The sequence below is a fragment of the Pipistrellus kuhlii genome, unplaced genomic scaffold, assembly GCF_014108245.1.
Source record: "Pipistrellus kuhlii isolate mPipKuh1 unplaced genomic scaffold, mPipKuh1.p scaffold_m20_p_164, whole genome shotgun sequence".
Taxonomy (NCBI): Eukaryota; Metazoa; Chordata; class Mammalia; order Chiroptera; family Vespertilionidae; genus Pipistrellus; species Pipistrellus kuhlii.
The window spans coordinates 78857-101876 of record NW_023425476.1 but is presented as its reverse complement, the minus strand read 5'-3'; the positions used below and the strand labels follow the sequence as shown (position 1 = coordinate 101876).

Sequence of the window (23020 nt, the reverse complement as noted above, 5' to 3'; positions counted from 1 at the left end):
CGCGGGCGCCGGGCCGCAGACCGAGCGTGTCCCTCCCGCCCCGCAGCCATGCTCTTCCACGGCCTCCCCGGCGGCCACCTCCAGGGCCTCGTGGAGGAGATGGAGCGCCGGTCCAAGGGCGACGCCCGCCTGGCCAAGGGCGCGCCGCTCGGCGGCCGCGGCGACCCGGTAAGGGGGGCCCCGTGTGCCAGCCGCGCCCCGCGCCCCGGGAGGGAGGATGGGGGGTCCCCGCGCCCCGGGAGGATGGGGGGTCCCGGATGGCGGGTGGGGAGGTTTTCGGGGCTCCGCGCCCCCTCTCTCCGCCGGGAAACATCTCCATCAGCCACGGAGACCCCCGCGCTCGCCATCCTCAGACGCGCGGGGGTCCCGTAGCCAGGGGATGGGGACCTGAGACTGGGGTCCCAGCCATCGCCCCTCGGCTGCCCGGGCGTGTCGTCCCCCTCATGGATGGGGAGGGCGGCCCGGGACCAGAGCCGCGGCTGCCCCGGCGTCGGGCCACGCGGGAGTCGGGAGCCGCGTCTTGGGGCCTTTGGGTTGGATTAGGAAGGCAGGTCCCCGCTGCTGGTCCGGAGCCGGGTGCCCCAAAAGCAGCGGTTTTCGGGGTCCCCGGCAGCTCAGACCGGCCCCGCTAGCGGGTCAGGACGGCGCCGCGTGCCCTCCCAGCCGGACCGGAGGATGTGCCCGGAGACCTAACGGAACAGCCGGCGGAGCGGGGCGCGCGGCCCGGGCGAGAAAGAACTAAAAAAAATGATTTTGGGGGCGAGAACAAACTTTTAAAAAATGATTTTTTGGGGGGCGAGAATGAACTTAAAAACGACTTTTTGGGGGCGAGAACGATTTTTTTTTAAAAGACTTTTTTGGGCGAGAACGAATTTTAAAAACGTCGTTTTCCCGTCGCTGCTGGTCCTGCCATTCACAGGCACGTCCGCCCCATAAAGAAAACCCATTGATTACATCTGAGCTGCTGCTTCCCGCTCCCAACTGGACCCCGAACCTGACCGTAAACCGGGAGGGAAAAACTACAAAAATCAGGGCCTGCGGGGACCCCAGCTCAGACTCATGGGGGGCGGCTCAGCCGCCTTTGGGGTCCCCCTCCCCTCTCCCCAAAGCGCCCCGCGGATGGATATTTTCTCATTTAAAACCCGAATTCAGCGCTTGGGCCCCCGGGTCTGAGTTGAGGGCGCAACGTGGCTTTTCCAGGAAAAGTTTCCCGGAAAGTCTGGAAGGAAATAGCCAGAGCGAAGGCTTTCCGGCTCCCGTGTTAGGGTCACCCCGTTTCCAGACAAACAGCCAGCACCCCACATCTCCCCGGTGGGCTCCCCAAATCGGGCGATTTCCCCGTGTCCTCAGTCCTCAGCGGGGACCAGGCGGGGAGTTGAATTTGAGCGACAAACTGCTGTCCTAGGAGGAAGGTCTGGGTGCGCGCTGGGGGCTGCGGAGGGGGTACCCCCCCCAGGGCCCTCCCTCCCCGGGACCCCCCACTTCCCACCCGGACCAGAGAGAGAGGACCAGGTCCCTGGGAACCAGGCAAAACCAGTTCTGCCCCGTTCACCCCAGAACTGGGACCCAAACCAGGAGCCGGAGCCGGGCTCCCCATCCTGCTGCCGCTGCTCCCCGGGATTTGGACACGGTTGTGACCCCGTTTGTTTACAAACAATCCGCGCCTGTGGGAGCCCTCTCCCCGCTCCCCAAAGACAGCAGGGCCCCTGGTTTTGCTCCGCCTGCTTTGAAAGCCACACTTTTCATCTTTTTCCATCTTTTAAAAATATATATATTTTATTGATTCTTAACAGAGAGGAAGGGAGGGAAGGGATAGAGAGCTAGAAACATCCATCCGCTGCCTCCTGCACACCCCGCACCGGGGATGTGCCCACAACCAAGGTCCATGCCCTTGACCAGAATCGAACCCGGGACCCTTGCGTCCGCAGGCCGAGGCTCTATCCACGGAGCCACACCGGTTTAGGCTCCTTTTCCGTCTTATTTGGAAACAGGCCCCAAACAGTCCTCCTTGTGCGCGTTCAGGATTTTTTCAAAGAGGCTGGGGTGGCCGGCGGTCCGGGGAAGAGGCGGGAAGGTGGTGAGGCTAAGGGGACGGGAGCGAAGGTTTCCCCGCTGTGCGCTGTGCGCTGTGGCGCGTTGGCACCCAGGGTCCCCCGCACGCCCTCGCTCCTGCGTTCCGCGCCCCTTTCACCCGGCGGCCCTGGGCCCCGGGCCCCAGCCCCCCTTTATCCCCTGGCCCGCTCCCCCCTCACCTCTGCCCTGTGCCCCCCCCCCCCCGCAGGGCCTGCCCCCGCTGAGCCCGGAGAAGCCCGCGCTGTGCGCCGGCTGCGGCGGGAAGATCGCGGACCGCTACTACCTGCTGGCCGTGGACAAGCAGTGGCACCTGCGCTGCCTGCAGTGCTGCGAGTGCAAGCTGGCGCTGGAGTCCGAGCTCACCTGCTTCGCCAAGGACGGCAGCATCTACTGCAAGGAGGACTACTACAGGTCTGCGCCCCGGCCGGCCAGGGCACCCTCCCCGGGGCTCCCCCGCCCCACGCGCCCCGCTCCTCCCGCCTCTCGCCCCTTTGGGGACCGGTGAGGGGACCGGGGACCAGGGAAACCAGCTGTGTCCGCTTCCATCGGCAGCCCCAAGGCGGACCGTTAGGTTGGTGGGGGAGTGGGGAGGTGGGGGACCGGGATGTGCAGGGACCCCCGTGCGTGCCGGCCCCTCGCAGGGCGAGGAGGGGACCCCGCCCGCAAGTCCGGGTGGAGTAGCAGAACGCGCCATGGTCCTCCCAGGCGAAAGCGTGGTTTTTGTTTTTTAAAAATATATATTTTATTGATATTTTACAGAGAGGAAGGGAGAGGGATAGAGAGTTAGAAACATCAATGAGAGAGAAAAACATCCATCCGCTGCCTCCTGCACACCCCCCACTGGGGATGTGCCTGCAACCAAGATACCGTGCCCTTGACCGGAATGGAACCCGGGACCTTTCAGTCCGCAAACCGACGCCCTATTCACTGAGCCAAACCGGTTTCTGCGAAAGCGGGGTGTTTGGTGTCTGTTTTTGTAATTTTTTCTGTTTACTACGAATTTGGGCGAGGGCTGCGCCTTAGACCCAAGCCGTGGCTCTGGCCCCGCAGCAGCCGCTGGGCGTTGCTGTTTGGGTGAGGGCGGCCGGGGGGTGATGGGGGGGACCCCATTAATGACCTGGGAAGGTAGGACTGCCCCAGCCCAGAGCCAGGCAGCCCAGTTCCCGGCCAGTCCGTCCCCGCTGGGGGGACTGCAGGCTGCCGGGCGCGGGTAGTGTGTTCCTCCGCCGCCCTTCGCCCTCCGAGGTGCTGGGACCGGGAAGGGGATGGAGAGCGCGCGCTGGGGACCCGCTCCGCGCGCAGCCCCCTGAGCGACTCGGTTAGAACTGAAGCCGCTTTGGAGCCCAGAGCAGTTTCCACTTGCGTTGCAATCGCAGGGCGATTCCATCCGTGGCGAGTCAGCGAGTGCAGAAGCTGCTGTTTTATTTTCTTTTTCTAGAAAAAAAATATATTATTGATTTTCCGCAGAGAGGAAGGGAGAGGGATAGAGAGCTAGAAACATCGTTGAGAGAGAACCATCCATCAGCCGCCTCCTGTACACCTCCCACCGGGGATGTGTCCGCCACCAAGGCACATGCCCTTGACCGGAATCGAACCCGGGACCCTTCAGTCCGCAGGCCAACGCTCTATCCACCGAGCAGAACCGGTTGGGGCCGTTTTATTTTCTCTAAAACAAACAAAAAACTTGGTCCAAGTGGCTCAGGGGCTGAGCATCAACTCCAGGAGTTCACGGCTAATCCCCTGGCCAAGGGCACAGGCCCGGATTCTGGGCTTGATCCCTCATGTGGGGCAAACAGGAGGCCGCCTGTCAGTGATTCTCTCTCCTCATGGATATTTCTTTCTCTCCCGTCCACTCTGACATCAAATAAAAATATATATATTAAAAAAAAAAAAAACTTCCATTGTACAGAGAAGGAAGCTTAGGACCAGCTGCTGGAACGGAAGGGTCCTTTGCTCGGTGGATCCCAAAAAGGACAAATCAGCAGATGCAATGAATGGCCACTGCTGGCCCCCTCAGCCCCGGGGTGTCCCTCGTGGGGAGACGGCCCTGCCTCGGCCTCCACCCCAGCCAGCCGAGCCCTGACTCCCTGACTCCCTTTCCCTTCCAGAAGGTTCTCCGTGCAGCGGTGCGCCCGCTGCCACCTGGGCATCTCGGCCTCGGAGATGGTGATGCGGGCGCGGGACGCCGTCTACCACCTGAGCTGCTTCACCTGCTCCACCTGCAGCAAGACGCTGACCACGGGCGACCACTTCGGCATGAAGGACCGCCTGGTGTACTGCCGCGCGCACTTCGAGGCGCTGCTGCAGGCTGAGTACCCGGCCTCCGCCCCGCTCAGCTACACCGAGCTGGCGGCCAAGGGCGGCGGCCTGGCCCTGCCCTACTTCAACGGCACCGGCGCCGTGCCCAAGGGCCGGCCGCGCAAACGCAAGAGCCCTGCGCTGGGCGTGGACCTCGTCAGCTACGGCTCAGGTGCGTGGTCCCCGCATCCACCCTCAGTCCCTGGAGCACCCCGCGGGGCTCCTGCCCGGCCAGCCGGGGCCTGGTTCCTGGAAGTCCTTCTGATCCCTTCCGCCAGGATGGCAGGAGGGAGAGGGAGAGGGGGCGATGGAGATGGAGGAGGAGAGGGAGGATGGGAGGATAGGGATGGAAGGAGGGAGAGGGAGACGGGAGAATAGGGATGGAGGAGAGAGGGAGAGGGAATGATAGGGATGGCAGGAGGGAGAGGGAGTGATAATGATGGAGAAGGAGAGGGAGATGGGGTGATGGAGATGGAGAGGGAGAAGGAGAGGGAGGACGGGAGGATAGGGATGGAAGGAGAGAGAGGGAGAGGGAGTGATAGGGATGGAGAAGGAGAGGGAGGACTTGGAGAGAGACGGGAAGGGAGGGGGAGGGAGGGGGAGAGAGAGGACCCCTGGTTTGAGCCGTGGCCACAAAAGACACCGGGCCCCCACAATTCCCATGGCATCTGTCCCCCCACCCCTCCCCCAAAGGGCTGGTAGAGTCCTGGTCGTTAGTTAGTTAACGAGCCCATTAAGTCTGGCTCCCACTCCCAGCCCATCGCCCCCGGCGGTTCTGGGGTGGAAGTGCTTTATAGACCCGGGAGAAGGCTCTCCTAAATGCAGCAGAGAAGTAAAAAAATCATCCGAGCCAACCGCCCGAGGCCCTGGGGGCTGGGGGCAGGGGCTGCGGTCGGTCGCCAGCCCTGAGTTAGCCAGGAAAGCAGTTGGCGAGAGCGTGGAACACGCCAGCCCTGAGGTTGGGGAGAAGCCGCTGGCGGGCGGGCGGGCGGGCGGGCGCGGTGGGAAACGGTGGAGGGTGAGCTGGCTCCGGAGGGAGGTTGGGGTCCAGGCCGGCCGGAAGGGGGAGAGGGATTGCAGGTGAGGCCCATGGGGTGGGGTGAGGGTGGGGATGAGGGGTGTCTCATGTCCCCGCTCTTGGTCCCCCACCCACCTCCTCTGTTTACGGAAAACAAAACGTAGGCACAGACGTTGGGGACACAGGGACCAGCATCTGTCTCTCTCCCGGGCTCATCGCCTACGCTGTGTAGCCTGCACCCCCCTTCCACCCCCACATGGGGGTGGGGTCAGGCCTGGGGACCCCATGGCACTCTGCCTCGGAAAGGGGGTTCCTGTCGCCCTGGGCCAACCTTGGGGAGTCTCAGTGCCCGCTCTGTGGATGTGGCTTCTCAGACCCTGGTCCAGCTCAGGCCGGGAGCTCAGGAGGATGGGGCCAGGGGAGTCACTCTGTTGGGAGGGACCTTGCGCGGGAATATCAGGGGGGACTGGGGCACCCCAGAACGCACGTAGATGCCTCTGGTTTTCTCTTCCTCCTCTTTCTTCTGGCTCAGCAGCGTCCCACCCATCGGAGCAGTGGCTTGTCCAAGGTCAGGGGCAGGAGAGGGCGGGTGGGGACGCCCAGAGTTTCCAGGGTTGGACCCGCTGGGAGAGACGGAGAATGGGGAGGCCAGCGCAGCGCAGTGGTCCCCGTGGTTTCACACCAGGGCCACGGGGTGGGTCCCGAAAGGCGCCCACCAGGCCAGTTTGTGTCCGGGTGGCGGGTGACCCCGGTTTTGCCGAACCCCGGTAGGCAGAGGGTCTCAGCTCCCTGCTCTCCCCGCTGTGCTCTCTCTGGTCCGGACCCCTTTATCCACGCTTCATTGGTGCCACCCGCTGTGGGGTCCCGGGCGAGGCAGCCTGGCGGAAATTGTCCTTTATTCATGGAATGAGATATCGGAATCGGAATCCGGAGCCACTCACCCAGGCTCCAGCACCCTACTGAGAGAGAGAGAGAGAGAGAGAGAGAGAGAGAGAGAGACACCAGCAGGAATCGCTGAACGGTGAAGGGCAATTCTCGCTAAACGGAAGCCAGTCTGGTTTCCCCTCATTGACTGAATCAAATTGGCTGAATGTGTTGTTGTTTTATAAAAATATATTTTATTGATTTTTTTTTTTTTTACAGGGAGGAAGGGAGAGGGATAGAGAGCTAGAAACATCGATGAGAGAGAAACATCGACCAGCTGCCTCCTGCACGCCCCCCACTGGGGATGTGCCCGCCACCAAGGTCCGTGCCCTTGACCGGAATCGAACCCGGGACCCTTGAGTCCGCAGGCCGACGCTCTACCCACTGAGCCACACCGGCCAGGGCCTGACTGTGGCTCAGCTTGGCCTCTCCCTTCCCGTGAGGGGGTGTGGGCGCTCTGAGCGCGGTAGAATGTCGCTTCTCCTCCCGCTCCGAGGGGAACCCGCGAGTCCACATCTGCGGCCAGCCTCAGGGCTGTGGGGGAGGCTGGAGGAGGAGGAGGAGGAAAGAGATGCGGGGGGGGGGCTTTCTCTCCCCCCCTCCCCGTCCCCCCCAGTCTGCCCACCTCAGCCCAGATGCCTCTTCATCCACCCGCCCCATCGCCCATCCACCCGGACTCCCCTCCCCCGGAGAGATGAGCGAGCACACAGCCCCCATTTCTCTCCCATCTCCCATCACCCCCCGCCCCCCTTTACAAAAACACCCCTGCGTCCGGGCCGGGGTGTCCCAGAGCCTGCGACAGGAAGGCTTGGGGCGAACCCAGCACGTCCGTCCGGGGGGAGAAAGGGAGACGAAGCCCTGGCTGGCGCTCGCCCTCCCCGGCCCTGGCTCCGCTCGCTCGGGTCTGGCGTCGCCATCTCCGCTTCGGGGGAGAGGCCCGCTGACACCGGGCGGCATCCTTTCCAAACACCAAGCTGAGATCTGCTAACGAGCACGGGAGGCTGGGCAGGGACGGGCTGGCGATGGAGAGAAGGCGGGCAGATGCCTCTCCCGGGGAATCTTAGCAGGCTGGCTCTCCCCCGGGCTCCTGGGTGTGCAGAGAGGCAGGCCCTGTAGGAATCGGCTGGGAAATGTATGTGGGATGCTGGATTGACGTGACCCTTCCCTCGCTCTCCCTCCTTGGGTGGGAAGTGGTGGTGGAGGGCAGGCCGCTGTGGTTCGGATGCTCGGTCTTCATTCATTGAGGGTCCCTCTGCCTCTGGCTCCAAACCTCCCCGTTTCAGAAGCGCCCGGCGGCCGCTGCCTCGGCTTGGCACTGACCCCTAGTGGTCTCCCCGGGAGCGGTTACTGCCAGAAGGTTCCCTAGGAACAGGGGGAAAGACCACAACAATAAAATGGTCAGAGCTTCTCGTTAACGCGGCGCCAGATGTGCGTGCGGCGGAGACGGTTTTAAAGGAGAGATCATCGCGCCCCGTAAACCGGGGGGCCCCCCGCCCGGCTTCCGAAGGAGGCCCGGGGGACACGCCATCGCGTGCGGGTTTGCAGAACGAGTGCATTTGCAGTCACACGTGCGAGCAGGCGATTTTGGATCGTGTGCTGAGCGAGCCTGCCGGCGACATACCCTGCTTCCCCGAAAATAAGGCAGCGTCTTATATATTCATGTTTGCTCCCAGTGATGCGCTAGGTCTTATTTTCAGGGAGTGTCTTATGTTTCCATGAAGAAGAATGCGGTACACATTGATGGTGAAATGAAAATAAAGGAAATTTATTACCTGTGTGCGGTACGGCAGTACGGTTGTTGTCAGCACAAACCAGACACACTGTGAATCCTACAGGATCAAGAATTTACTCATTTATTGAATGACAATCGTGTCATCGTCTTCTGGAACATCATCCTAACCTTCCAATTCCTGAATTTCCTGTGACTCCATTTCTTTCAGAATCAGTGGACCAAATCTCTCATGTTTAGCCTGGGGGGGGGGGGCTTATTTTCGGGGGGATGCCTTCTATTTCACTCAGAAGGAAACCTGTGAGTGGGTCTTATTTTCGGAGGACGTCTTATTTTCGGGGAAACACGGTAGATGGCTCTATTACGCTGAAAGATGTAAGACTTAATGTCATTGCGTCTGTGGTCGGCAAAGGGCGGCTCCCGGCCGGCCACCCCGGTGCCCGCCGGCCTGTGTTCCGCTTGGGAACAGGACCCGTCGGGGCCTCGGACGCCCTGACACGTTCCATCGGTCATGGGGAGCAGCGGCGATGTTGTCAGGTCTCCCCCCATCGTTACCGTCCACAGGCGTCCTCTGAGAGGCTCAGGGGCACGCAGATGGGTTAGGCATCGCGCTCGTGTCCAAGACACAGGACTCGGGGGAGAGGGCGGGAGCAGAGGGCGTGGCGAGACACCAGTGAGGTCTCCCGGCCCCCAGGTAGAATCCCATGCGGGGTGCTGGTCAAGGGAACCGGCGAGGTGTGTGCGACGGGATGCAATCTCACAGGCAGAAGCTGGGGTGACTGAGGCAGGCCCCTCGGACCGTTGCGTTGCGGGTACATTGATAATCCGGGGGTGGCGTACGGTCCGGTTAAATAGAGATAAGCAGAGCTGAAATCCGTGTGGCTCAGTGGGTAGAGCGTCGGCCTGCGGACTGAAGGGTCCCAGGTTCGATTCCGGTCAAGGGCACGTACCTTGGTTGCGGGCACATCCCCAGTGGGGGGTGTGCAGGAGGCAGCTGGCCGATGCTTCTCTCTTATGGATGTTTCTAGCTCTCTGTCCCTCTCCCTTCCTCACTGGGAGCTGGGAGGAGCTGGGAGTTGGGAGGAGCTGGTACCTGTGGGAACTCAGGCCTGGGCCCAGTGCAGACAAGTCTGGGCTCATGCCTCCCAGGAACACGTATTAAAGCAGCTCCAAGCCAAAACCGGTGTGGCTCAGTGGATAGAGCGTCGGCCTGTGGACTGAAAGGTCCCGGGTTCGATTCCGGTCGAGGGCATGGACCTTACTTGCGGGCACATCCCCAGTGGGGGGTGTGCTAGAGGCAGCTGATGGATGTTTCTCTCTCATCGATGTTTCTAACTCTCTGTCCCTGTCCCTTCCTCCTCTCCCTTCCTCTCTGTAAAAAAATCAATGAAATATATTAAAAAAGAAAAGAAAAAAGAAAAAGACTTGGCTGGTGGCTCCTGAAACTCTCAGATTCGAGTGCATTAAAATGAGCAAACGATTAGGCCCATGGCCGGCACACTCATCCGTCCACAGAGCCCAATACCCACAGCACCACGACGGCCGTGTCTCCGGAGAGCCACGTTTTCTAAACGTAAACGTCTCCTAAGGCCACGTCTTCCGCACAGACCGGCCCAAAGGCCGTGGTCTTCTGCGGAAGAGCCGCCCTCCAGGGGCCAAAGAGCCGCCTGTGGCTCGCGAGCCGCTGTTTGCCGACGGCGGGAAACAGAGACCAAGTGGAGGCGCAGGGTCCCTCTAAGCTGCGTGAGCGCGGAGGGACGGGGGGACGGGAGGAAAGGGTTATTTCTCCCTCCCTTTCCGAGGTCCCTCTCACTTCCACACTCGCAGAAGGTATCCATCGCAAGTCCGTCGTCCTGGCAACCGGTCAGCCAAAGGGGAGAGGCCCCGGGGCGTTCCTATGACATCGGCCGCGGCCCTGGGCACCGCTCCGCGCTGGCAGGGCTGGCGCCGGCCGCGGGGATGTTTGGTTGCCTGGAGACCCCCCTCGTGGGCTAGACCGCCGTTACCACTGTGATTTATTTTTCATTTCGGTTTTTTAAAAAAATATCTTTTTTTTAAAATATATTTTATTGATTTTGTACATAGAGGAAGGGAAAGAGATAGAGAGTTAGAAACATCGATGAGAGAGAGTCATCGACCAGCTGCCTCTTGCACACCCCCTACTGGGGATGTGCCCGCAACCAAGGTCCATGCCCTTGACCGGAATCGAACCCGGGACCCTTCAGTCCCCAAGCCGACGCTCTATCCACTGAGCCAAACCGGTTTCTGCTAAAAAAAATATCTTTTAAAAACATATATGTTTTACTGATTTTTACAAAATAAATATATATATTTTTTTTATTGAGTTTTTCCTTACAGAGAGGAAGGGAGAGGGATAGAGAGCTAGAAACGCCGATGAGAGAGAATCATCGACCAGCTGCCTCTTGCACACCCCCTATCGGGGATGTGCCCGCATCCAAGGTCCATGCCCTTAACCGGAATCGAACCCGGGATCCTTTCAGTCCGCAGGCGGACGCTCTACCGCTGAGCCACACCGGTTTCGGCTGTTTTACTGATTTTTTTACAGAGAGGCAGGGAAAGGCATAGAGAGTCAGAAACAGCAATGTGAGCTCCGACCGGTGTGGCTCAGTGGATGGAGCATCGGCCTGCGGACGGAAGGGTCCCAGGTTCGATGCTGGTCAAGGGCATGGACCTTGGTTGCGGGCACATTCCCAGTAGGAGGCAGCTGATGGATGTTTCTTATCGATGTTTCTAACTCTCTATCCCTCTCCCTTCCTGTCTGTAAAAGTCAATAAAATATATTTAGGAAAAAAAAAATGAGAGAGAATCCTGGATGGGCTGCCTCCTGCACGCCCCCTACTGGCAAACTCATTCGTCCACAGAGCCAAACATCAACAGGACAACGATTGACATTTCTTTGGAGAGCCACATTTTTAAATATATATATATTTAATTATTTATTTCACAGAGGAAGGGACAGGGAGAGAGAGTTAGAAACATCCATGATGAGAGAGAATCATCGATCGGCTGCCTCCTGCACAGCCCCCCACTGGGGATCGGCCCCACAACCCAGGCATATGCCCTTGACCGGAATCAAACCCGCAACCTTTCAGTTCACAGGCCGACACTCTATCCACTGAGCCACACCGGCTAGGACGAGAGCCACGTTTTTTAAACTTAAACTCATGAGGCCTGAACCTCTAACCTGGGCATATGCCCTGATGGGGAATCAAACCCCTGACCTCCTGCTCCGTCCTTCCAGCCAGGCCTGTGGTCCATCCATCCATCCATCCACCCACCCACCCACCCACCCATCCACCCACCCACCCATCCATCCACCCATCCACCCATCCACCCATCCATCCATCCACCCATCCATCCATCCACCCACCCACCCACCCACCCATCCATCCACCCATCCACCCACCCACCCACCCATCCATCCATCCACCCACCCACCCACCCACCCACCCACCCATCCATCCACCCACCCACCCATCCACCCATCCATCCATCCATCCATCCACCCACCCATCCATCCACCCATCCATCCATCCACCCATCCACCCATCCATCCATCCATCCATCCATCCATCCACCCACCCATCCATCCATCCACCCACCCACCCATCCATCCATCCACCCATCCACCCATCCATCCATCCACCCATCCATACACCCACCCACCCTTCCATCCATCCATCCATCCATCCATCCATACACCCATCTACCCACCCATCCATCCACCCATCCACCCACCCACCCACCCACCCACCCACCCACCCATCCACCCATCCATCCATCCATCCACCCATCCACCCACCCATCCATCCATCCATCCATCCACCCATCCATCCATCCACCCATCCATCCATCCACCCATCCACCCACCCATCCACCCACCCATCCATCCATCCATCCATCCACCCATCCATCCATCCACCCATCCATCCATCCATACACCCTTCCATCCATCCATACACCCTTCCATCCATCCACCCAGCCATCCATCCACCCACCCACCCACCCACCTACCCACCCACCCATCCATCCACCCATCCACTCACCCACCCACCCATCCATCCATCCATCCATACACCCAACCATTCATCCACCCACCCATCCATCTACCCACCCACCCACCCACCCATCCATCCATCCATCCATCCACCCTTCCATCCATCCATCCACCCATCCATCCATCCATCCACCCTTCCATCCATCCATCCACCCTTCCATCCATCCATCCACCCATCCATCCATCCATCCACCCTTCCATCCATCCACCCAGCCATCCATCCATCCACCCATCCACCCACCCACCCACCCATCCACCCATCCATCCACCCATCCATCCACCCATCCACCCACCCATCCACCCACCCATCCACCCACCCACCCCACCCATCCATCCACCCACCCACCCACCCATCCACCCACCCATCCACCCATCCATCCATCCATCCATCCATACACCCTTCCATCCATCCACCCAACCATTCATCCACCCACCCATCCATCCACCCATCCATCCACCCATCCACCCACCCATCCATCCACCCATCCATCCACCCATCCACCCACCCATCCACCCACCTACCCACCCATCCATCCACCCATCTATCCACCCACCCATCCATCCACCCATCCATCCACCCATCCACCCACCCACCCACCCATCCATCCACCCATCCACCCACCCACCCACCCACCCATCCATCCACCCATCCACCCACCCACCCACCCACCCATCCATCCACCCATCCACCCACCCACCCACCCACCCACCCATCCCTCCTCCCGCCCCCGGGGGCTCGCACTGAGCACCTGCCTGCCCCCTCTTCCCCCCGCAGGCTGCAACGAGAACGAGGCCGACCCCCTGGACCGCGACCCGCCGCCCTACCCGCCCTCGCAGAAGACCAAGCGCATGCGCACCTCCTTCAAGCACCACCAGCTGCGGACCATGAAGTCCTACTTCGCCATCAACCACAACCCCGATGCCAAGGACCTCAAGCAGCTGGCCCAGAAGACCGGCCTCACCAAGCGAGTGCTGCAGGTAAGGCTGCCCCCGGCGCACCCCCTCTGCCCGGTGCGCCCCCAGTTCGCCCTCCGCCCGCCTGTCTGCCCCTGCTGACCGACCCAGGGATCGCAGCCACCATGTCCGGTGATGATGCTGAGAGGGGGGGTGCTGAGGTGTCTCAGGGGGGGCTCTCCCCAGGAAGGTGCCCCAAGAGAGAGCAGGATCTTTAAAAAAAAAAATACAATACAATAGAATACAATAATAAAATAAAATAAAATAAATAAAATAAACCAATGCAGCCAGGTGTGTCCCCCGGACCCCAGAGACGAGGAGCGGGGTCCTCCCAGCCAGGTCAGCTGCCTCCCTGGTCTGAGAGCTCAGGGGTAGGGTCTGCAGGAGCCGTGGCTTTCGGTTTTGTTTTTGTTTTTGTTTTTGTTTTCATGTTTTTATTTAAGCTGTGGCTGCCGAGGGCTCCCGCACAGCCTTGTGGGGGGCCCTGCCCGGCTGGCTTCTCAGCAGCCGGCTCCCACGCTGTGTCGGGACCTTCCAAGGTCAGGTGCATCCCCTTTTCTTTCTTTCTTTTCCCCCCCTTTTTCCTTTTTCCCCCAAAGCCACGGTAGGCGAGCCTCTCAGCAGCCCAGCGGAGCGGGCATTGCTCACGGGAAGGAACCACATTTTCTAGAAACTTCCGGGCCAGACGGGGCGGGGATGGTGCCTGGGGCCTCCTCCCTCTTTCTCGGGGACACAGGGCAGGCGCCCCCTCAGCCCCCGCCCCTGCCCCCGTGGGGGGCTGTCTGGGCCTGGGGGCCCCCGGAAGGCTCTCCTTCCTTCCGTGTGTCCGTCTCCAGGACAGCCCAGGCTCCGAGGGAAGGATGCTCGTTCCGTAGGAGAGAGCCAGGCTCTGCCGTGACCCGCCCGCCTCTCCTCCTCCAAAGACAGCGGCCGAGGGGTCCGGGGCGCCGCCCCCTCCTCTCCCGGCCCCTGTCCGGGGCGTCTCCCTGGAAGCCCAGGCGTCCCCTGTGGGCCCGGTTAAGCCTGGGGGAGGGGATGGATGCAGCCGATAGGATGTCTATAGTGTTCACGGCAGGAATCTATTGTTTTAAAAGAGCACACACAGAAAAAAGGCAACTAAAAAGACCCTTCTCTCCCAAGAAAAGACATTATTTTATTTTTTAAAAAATATGTTGTTAAAAAATATTTTTATTGATTTCAGAGAGGAAGGGAGGGGAAGAGACAGAAACATCCAGGATGAGAGAGCATCATGGACCGGCTGCCTCCTGCACGCCCCCCCCTGGGGATGATGGAGCCCACAACCCAAGCCTGTGCCCCGACCGGGAATCGAACCCTGACCTCCTGGTTCACGGGTCGACGCTCAGCCGCCGAGCCACGCCGGCCGGGCTGACATGTTTTTATTTATTTTTTAGAGAGAGGGGAAGGGAGAAGGATAGAGAGAGAGAGACGTCGATGAGCGAGAAACATCATGAACTGGCTGCCTCCTGGTCGGCACATGCCCTTGACCCGAATCGAACCTGGGACCCCTTCAGTCCGCAGGCTGACGCTCGACCCACTGAGCCAGACCGGCCAGGGCAGAAACGATTATTTTAAAAAAGAGAAACATATATATATATATTTTAAAAAGCAGCCCGCCCGGCGTGGCTCCGTGGCTGAGCATCAACCCGTGAACCAGGAGGCCAGGGTTCGATTCCCGGTCCAGGCACAGGCCCGGGTTGTGGGCTCCATCCCCAGTGGGGGGCGTGCAGGAGGCAGCCGGTCCGTGATTCTCTCTCATCATGGATGTTTCTGTCTCTCCCTCTCCCTTCCTCTCTGAAATCAATACAAACCCATTAAAATAAAATAAAAAATGTTTAAAAGGGGACAGTACCATTTACCCTACAGAATTGTGAGGATGGAGAAAGAATGGGAGGAAGGAAAGAGGAAAGGAAGGAAGGAAGAGGGAAAGAAGGAAGGAAGGAAGGAAGGAAGGAAGGAAGGAAGGAAGGAAGGAAGGAAGGAAGGGGAAATAAAAAGGAAAGACAGAGAGACAGAGAGAAATAGAGTCTAAAATGAAACCTCGGTAAAGACATCCCTTGGGATTGGTTTGCAGGTTTGGTTCCAAAACGCTCGAGCCAAATTCAGGAGGAACCTTTTGCGGCAGGAGAACGGGGGTGTGGATAAGGCCGAGGGCCCCTCGCTCCCGGCGCAGGCCCCGGCGGACAGCGGCCCGCTCACCCCGCCCGGCCCGGCCGCCCTCACGGACCTGGCCAACCCCCTGCTCCCCGCAGGGGCGGCCGTGACCTCTAACATGGACAGCCAGGAGCCCGCCAGCCCCCCACAGACCACCCTCACCAGCCTTTTCTAACAGCGGTTTCCTGCTTTTTTATGGTTGTTGGTGTTTTTTGTTTTTTTTTAAAAAAATGCTTCCTCTTCTTTGGATTCTGATCCTAATTATTATTATTATTATTTTATTATTGCCAAGATCTCCCCACCCCCTGCCCGCCCCTCCCTCCTGACCCGAAAGATAATTTGGGAAACGAAAACAGCTGGGTGTGTGGCATCAGCAGCCACGTGGCGAATGAGTTTACCGTCCCCTTGACAAAGTGTATTTATTATTATTATTATTATTATTATTATTATTATTATTATTTTGTCTACAAGTGTAGTTGGGTTTTTGGGTTTTTTTTAAACGAATCAGATCATTTAGTCGGCAAGGTTTTTTTTTTTTTTAATCATCCAAGTGCCTCTTAAAATTGTATGTTCCTTATTTCCAGAAATCTCAGAAGGGGGGGAAAGAGAGAGTGGTCTTTTGATGGAGAAAATAGTCCTATTTCCGGGCCGGGGATTAGGTATAAACATCCGCCGATGAGAACTCGTTAGAGAATCTTGCTGTTGTGTGTGATTTTTAATCTTAGGGGATTTTGAAAACGTCCCGTTTAAAAAAAAATTTTTTTTTTTTTAAACTGATAAAGAAAAAAGAATGTTTTGGACACTCCTTTTTCTCGCGAAGGAGGAGTATGATTAAGCAAAAGCAGTAGCAGCGGCAGCTCGGATAGGAGAGACCGTTAGATTTATGAGGTCGAACGGGTCCCCCAGGAATGGGACGCTCGGTCCTCTGAAGGGTCGGTCGTTCGGCTTCCCAAAGCGCCCCTTAGCCGCTCTGAGCAATCCTTCAACTCCCCGCGGACACACAAAACCCCCCATAGAGCAGGAAATCCTGCATTTTCTTAGCCTCCCAAAAGCTGCCAATGGTCGTTGGAAAAACCATTCTTTCCAAATGAAATTTTTTCTACCCCCCCCCCACCCCGCAGGGAACGTGGAAATGAGCAAAATATAATTTTTTAAGGAGCCTGGAAAAAAAATAAAAATCAGCGTGAACGTCACGAATAGCTTTATGAATTGGCTTTGAGCTGGGCCGTGATAGTGTGTCTGGCCTTCTACGTTAGTTCCGTTTTTATTTTACTTCGGCACAGGTCCGTACGTTCGTCAGAGGGAAACCTTTCTGACCTGAGACATTTAAAAGCCGTTATTAACGCAGATAAACTGAGAGGCCACGTGGACCCTGATCTGACCGTGTTTCCTAGTTTACAGCAGCCTCCTTTTGTTTCGTTCTCCTTTTCATTTAAGCTCAACATCGTGTTGGTCTGGGCAGTGGTGAGTGTCCATCGGTAGGCTTCCGTGGTAGTGAAATACCAAGCAGAATGTGGATTTCCCAATAATAATAATAATAAATAATAATAATAATAATGAAAGATAAAACAAAAGAAAGGAGTCAAGATCTAGGTCTTGTGTTAGCGGATTGTGAAGACTTAACTTTGCACATGTCCCCACCTTTCTGGACCCCTCCAATCGCCTCCTCTCTGGTGGTCCGTTTCCTAGGTATTCCCCCGCCCCCCAAGGTGTCCTTCTGGCTGTATTCTAGACGTGTGGTTTCCCCATCGACAGCTCACTGCCCACATCTAAAGTGCATTATTGTACCTTTTTGCTCAGGGTCTTTAGAAAACTAGCACAGAAAAAGTAGCTTATTTTTTAAAATAAAAATAAAAAAATTAAAAATTAAATGGAAAGAGGACGGGAGATTACGTGAACACTGTAACCGAAGAGAGGTGTGATTTATATTCGTGGTGTCATCTCCGACGGGGTGGGAGTCTTGACTTTTCCCTGTTTTTTTTTTTTTTTTGTGTGTGTGTGTTTTTTTTTAAATTACGTTTTTTTGGGGGGGCATTTACCACTCACCAGACCAAACATACCCTTGGCTAAGGCTGAGAGATGTCCTTCTGAGACTTCTACAGCGACACTTACACACACACACACACACACACACACACACACACACATACATGCTGTTCTCTGGAGGAACAGCCTATGGTACTACGTCAGGTCTGCTCCGTGAAGCAGGCGGACGGTGACTAACTCAGTTTCTCCCTATGTGCCTTAACGCTCTCATGCGGAAGTCAGTTTTTTGTGGGTTATTTTTTTGTTTTGTTTTGTGGAGAAGAAAAATATGAATGATCAGGATGCTTGGTGTTTGTTGGTTGGCTGTTGGAAAACCCTTTGGACGCCTCACTAGTTTTGTCCTGTCTGACCTCTGGTTTCTGAAAACCCCCTTTTTTTACGGTTTACGCAGCTAGAGGGACGGACCTGTCGGTAGAAAGCAGTGTGCACTCTCTTTGACGGAATCCAATAACCTTTCTATATTCGTGTGGGTAGTACAGTGAACGTGGACTAGTGCTGCGTCCCTGTTCCTTTGTTATGGATTAAAAAAAAATGCATTGTATAGAAACTTATTCCCCCCACCCCCTCAAATATTTATTGGACCAAACAATTGTGATTTATCCTATTAAATTTGTGTGAACAAACCGTGCTGAATCGAAAGAGTTTTATTTCCCACAAGCTTTGTCGAAAGCTTAACGTGTTTCCAACACTCGAGGTAGAAGCTATGAAAGGAGTGAATACAGACGCTTTAAAAAATAATAATAATAATAATAATAATAGCCAAACATACAAAGAGTGCTAAGACCTCCAGACTTCTGAATCGTTTGCAATGTACCTAGTCATGCCGTTGGACTTGCCTCTGAGTCTATTCTCTTAGGGTAGCGGTAATGCCCCAGAGATTTGAGTCTTAGAATCTTCTAGAATTTTTTTTAGAATTCTAAATCTTTTTTTTTTTTTTTTTAAGAAAAAAAGAGAGCGATGACGAATCGATAAAGTGATTGATTGCATGGCAAAGAAACCTTAAATATGACTGAGATTTGATAGCAGGTCTCTTTGAGCACCCAACGGATGTTTGTAAATCTAACTAGAAATGGAAGACCCCTGAAAAGCTCTGTAGTTAATACGTTGTCACTATGATTTTTTTCAGGGAGAACAAATCTTGGGGTATTACAGCCAAACATCCCGACGTTTGAAAATTCCCTAAAGTATTAAAAGAAGGGGCAAGTTTGATCGGAAAATCCACAGCAGTGAAGACAAAGACAAATCTTAGGTTATGGCTAATCGCACACTCTTAAAAAATAAAAATAAAAATAAAATACCTATTGAGCCAAAAAGGAAAAAAAAAAAAAAAAGAGCAAGAGAGAGAAACTTAAATGTCACATCCTGATGGTGGAACAAAAACTCTGTTCTTTCCGACGCCGAACACACACACACACACACACACATACACGGGGTGGGGGTGGGGCTTCACGTGATGTGGTTTAACATGGAACGGGATAGACCCATGTATATGCAGAGCCACATGTCTGCGGTATGCACACCCCACCTCTGAGGCCAGTCATGGCTGGAAAAGCAAATCCTCACCCCTGGCCGAGCACAGTCCCGCCCCACCCCTGCCTCTCGCCTGCTTGCTTGCTCCTGAGCCCGGGCCCCTCCCCATGAATGGTTTCTTCCGACGATCGAGTCAGAGCCACACTCCAGGGCTCACGGCAGAAAGCAGGGGTCAGGCCCTCTCCCCAACCCCCCCCCCCCCAGTCCCCGGGTCCCCGTTCCCCCTGCACCCCGATCTTCCAGTCTCCTTGTTCATCCCTGGATCGGATCTCTGCATGTGCCTCTCCGCCCGCCACGCCCAGGGGCCCCCTGTGAAGATGCCTCCTCTTTGCTGTTTCTGTATGATCCGTAGCTTTCACCAATAAACATTTCCTTCCACGCGAGCGGTTACCTTTCTGGGAAAGACACACACGGCCGCGTCTGCACGCCCGTCTCCGGGGAGACGTAGGAGGCAGAACGTGACCGTGGTGGGTAGTCTAGGATGCGATGGACTCCTGGGTTCTTGAGCTTCTCCTGTCTCGATGGACGTGTATTAGAAAAGAAAAGAAAAGAAAACACACACACACACACATACACACACACACACACCCAAAGAAACCCCCAATGACAGCCACATAGACTCAGACTCGAGTACCCTGCTTCCCCGAAAATAAGGCAGTGTCTTATATTCATGTTTGCTCCCAAAGATGCGCTAGGTCTTATTTTCAGGGGATGTCTTATTTTTCCATGAAGAAGAATACGGTGCACATTTATGGTGAGATGAAAATAAAGGAAATTTATTACCTGTATACAGTACGGCAGTACGGTCGTTGTCCACACAAACCAGACACACTGTGAATCCTACAGTATCAAGGATTTACTCATTTATTCAATGACAATCATGTCATCATCTTCTGGAACATCATCCTAACCTTCCAATTCCTGAATTTCCTGGTGAATTTCTTGTGACTCCATTTCTTTCAGAATCAGTGGACCAGATCTCTCATGTTTAGCCTGGGTGGTGGTGGTGGGCTTATTTTCGGGGGGATGCCTTCTATTTCACTCAGAAGGAAACCTGTAAGTAGGTCTTATTTTCAGAGGATGTCTTATTTTCGGGGAAACACGGTAGCATGTAAACATCTCAGCCACTTTGGTAGACGGTCAAGGTCATGTGGCCGGATGCTCTGTGCGTGTACCATGTTGGCTATGCCATGGGCGACAGACGGGAGTATCCCAATAGATTCTGGACCCAGTCCTTGCTGAGTTCACGTCATAGGACACGCCACACACACACACACACACACACACACACACACACACACAGGTGCCCGTGGGAGGAGGGCACGCACCCTGTGGGAATGAGGTGGGTGTTTGATTTAAGTTGTGAAAAGGGGGGTATCGGGAAAAAGGATTTTTTTTCTTTTTAAACGGTTGCTATCGAGCTGTACGCCCAAAGCGGATGTGAAACAGGCCAGCGTCTCACCCGTCCCAGGAAATGTTCTTTTTTCATGATGACGATGACGACCGAGTTTTTATTCCATACAGATGAGCCCTGTGTAAATGATGTAACGCTTACGGATGGCAGACATTAAACATTTCGCTGACACGTGCTCTCGGAATTCCGAATGTGTTTCTTCGATGCTTGCCCTTCCTGAGTACTCAAGAAAATAATAATTTAAAAAAAAAAATATGCCGAAAACCGGTGTGGCTCAGTGGATAGAGCGTCGGCCTGCGGACTCAAGGGTCCCGGGTTCGATTCCGGTCAAGGGCATGGACCTTGGCTGCGGGCACATTCCCAGGTGGGGGTGTGCAAGAGGCAGCTGATGGGTGTTTCGCATTGATGTTTCTAGCTCTCTCTCTCCCTCTCCCTTCCTTCTCTGTAAAAAATCAATAAAATATATTAAAAAACAAACAAACAATAAACAAACAAAAACCAGGGAGGATAGGCCGGCGTTTTGCAACTCCTGGCACATGTTGGAGTGAGGGACACCGTTCAGCCACAATGAGAGGGACTCTGTGTCTGCTGGTGGGAACGCATTAGAGAGAGGCTGAGAGGGGAGGGGAGGGGCGGGGAGGGGAGAGGAGCTGGCAGCCTGGGCCGGGGGCGGGGGACGGGGCAGTCCCCAGTTCATGTCCCAGAAGCGGACAAAAGCCGGGTTCCTTCCTTCCTCTGTGGGGTGGCTGGTGGGGGGCCGGGGGGCTGGCCGAACCCCCTCCAGACCCCCCAATGTCCTCCGGGCGGACAGCAACCGGGCGACCTGCAGGTGAGGACAGGGGGGAGGTTTGGCGAGAAGGAGCAGGACACCGAGGTCCAGGAGAGGGCCCAGGCGTGGTGGGAGAGAGTGATGGCAGCCTGGCCGGCCGGAAGGGGCCGCTGGAAGGCGGTGGCCGTGAACTTGAACAGAGCCCGGCCTGTCTCCAGCCCAGACCGGCGGAGCAGGTGCAGGCCGGGATTAGGCCGGGAGCTGGCGGGGAGCCAGGGAGGGAGGACGGAAGGAGGGGGCCGGCAGGGCAGGACCGAGGGAGCAGTTACCCCGGGGGACGGGGGACGGGGGACGGGGGGCGGCCGAGCTGTTACTGGAGGAGCGTGGTGACAGCCAGCGCTGAGGGGCGCGGAGAAGGTGGTGGGAGCGACAGATCGAGGGGCCCCGGGGGGGGGGGGGGAGGCAGGGGGAGGGAGGGAGGGAGAGAGAGAGAGAGAGAGAGAGAGAGAGAGAGAGAGAGAGAGAGATCCGTGATTCCATGATGAGAGGGAATCATGGATCCGCCGCCTCCTGCACGCCCCTCACCGGGGACGGAGCCCGCCACCCGGGCCTGTGCCCTGAGCGGGAATCGAACCCGGACCTCCTGGTTCCCAGGTTAATGCTCACCCCTGAGCCGCGCCGGCCACGCTGGACTCGGCCGTCTTACAAACGGCCATGCGTTAGCCACTCCGCGTACTTTGGAGTTTTTTTTATTTTAAAGAAAGATATTTCTTTTTTTTCTTTTTCTTTTAAAAATATTTGTATTGATTTCAGAAAGAAAGGGAGAGGGAGAGATGGAGACATCCACGATGAGAATCATGGATCGGCTGCCTCCTGCACCCCCCCCCCCACTGGGGATGGAGCCCCCAACCCGGGCCTGTGCCCTTGACCGGAATCGAACCCGGGACCCTTCAGTCCGCAGGCCGAGGCTCTAGCACTGAGCCAACCAGCCAGGGCCGGGGTTGGACTTCTTACCCATCATCCCGTCCGCCCTCTTGGGCTCATAGAAACTGTAGAACTTGAGCCAAAACCGGTGTGGCTCAGCGGATAGAGCGTCGGCCTGCGGCATGAAGGGTCCCGGGTTCGATTCCGGTCAAGGGCATGGACCTGGGTTGCGGGCACATCCCCAGTGGGGGGTTTGCAAGAGGCAGCTGGTCGATGATTCTCTCTCATTGACGTTTCTAGCTCTCTCTCCCTCTCCCTTCCTCTCTGTAAAAAAATCAATAAAATATATTTAAAAAAAGAAAAGAAAAAAGAGAAACTAGAACCTGAGGTCCCACAGTCCTCTTGCAGGAATGTTTTTTGCAAAGCGGCCTTGGCGTTCACCAGAATCTGCATGTGCTCTGGGCCGGGCGTGGAGCCAGGATGGGGGGCGCAGGAGGGCCGTGCCTCTCGCCACGTTATTGACACGTCAGTGACAGGCCCCTAATGCCGGCGATGGGTGAGGAGGTGTGCGGGCCGAATACAGATGAGGAGGAAATAGATTCTGCCCGAGGGCGGGGGGTGGACAGGGCAGGCCGCAGGAAACGGAAAGTGATGAGTCAGGTGAGGCCTAGGGCCCTCGTGGGACTCAGGAAGGACTGGGGGGCGGGGCGGGGAGGGGAGGGGAGGAAGGGAGGAGGGGAGGGGAGGCAGGGAGGAGAGGGGAAGGAGAAATATCCGATTAGATCGGGGAGAGAAGCCTGGAGACCAGGAAACAAGGCTGGTTACAGGAGAGCATGTGTGTATGTGTGTGTGCGTGTGTGCGTGTCTCTCTGTGTGCACGTGCGTATGCGTGTGTGTACGTGTGCGTGCATGTGTGTGCGTGTGCGTGTGTCTCTCTATGTGCATGTGCGTATGTGTGGGCGTGCGTGCCTGTGTGCGTGTGTGTGTGTGTGTGTGCTGCCAGAACAGCCAGGACAGGGTGCTGGTGAACACCCAGAGAATGAGACGAGAAAGTCCGATTGGGGCCAGCTGGTGTGGCTCAGTGGTTGAGC

The 23020-nt window shown here is 56.6% G+C and overlaps 1 protein-coding gene across 2 annotated transcripts; it reads left to right on the top strand.

Annotated features, from left to right (window-relative positions):
* LHX9 (LIM homeobox 9) lies at window positions 1-18587 on the top strand. 2 transcript variants are annotated; one of them, XM_036440181.2, is made up of 5 exons: window positions 1-168; window positions 2282-2484; window positions 4182-4543; window positions 12896-13098; window positions 18419-18587. In XM_036440181.2, exons 1-5 carry the CDS (start codon window positions 49-51, stop codon window positions 18473-18475), a joined length of 945 nt encoding a protein of 314 aa, XP_036296074.1. In that variant the 5' UTR covers window positions 1-48; the 3' UTR covers window positions 18476-18587. The 2 variants fall into 2 exon arrangements, with proteins under 2 accessions (XP_036296074.1, XP_036296073.1); XM_036440180.2 differs by lacking the exon at window positions 18419-18587 and adding an exon at window positions 15167-15436.
* Window positions 18588-23020: the final 4433 nt, after the last annotated feature.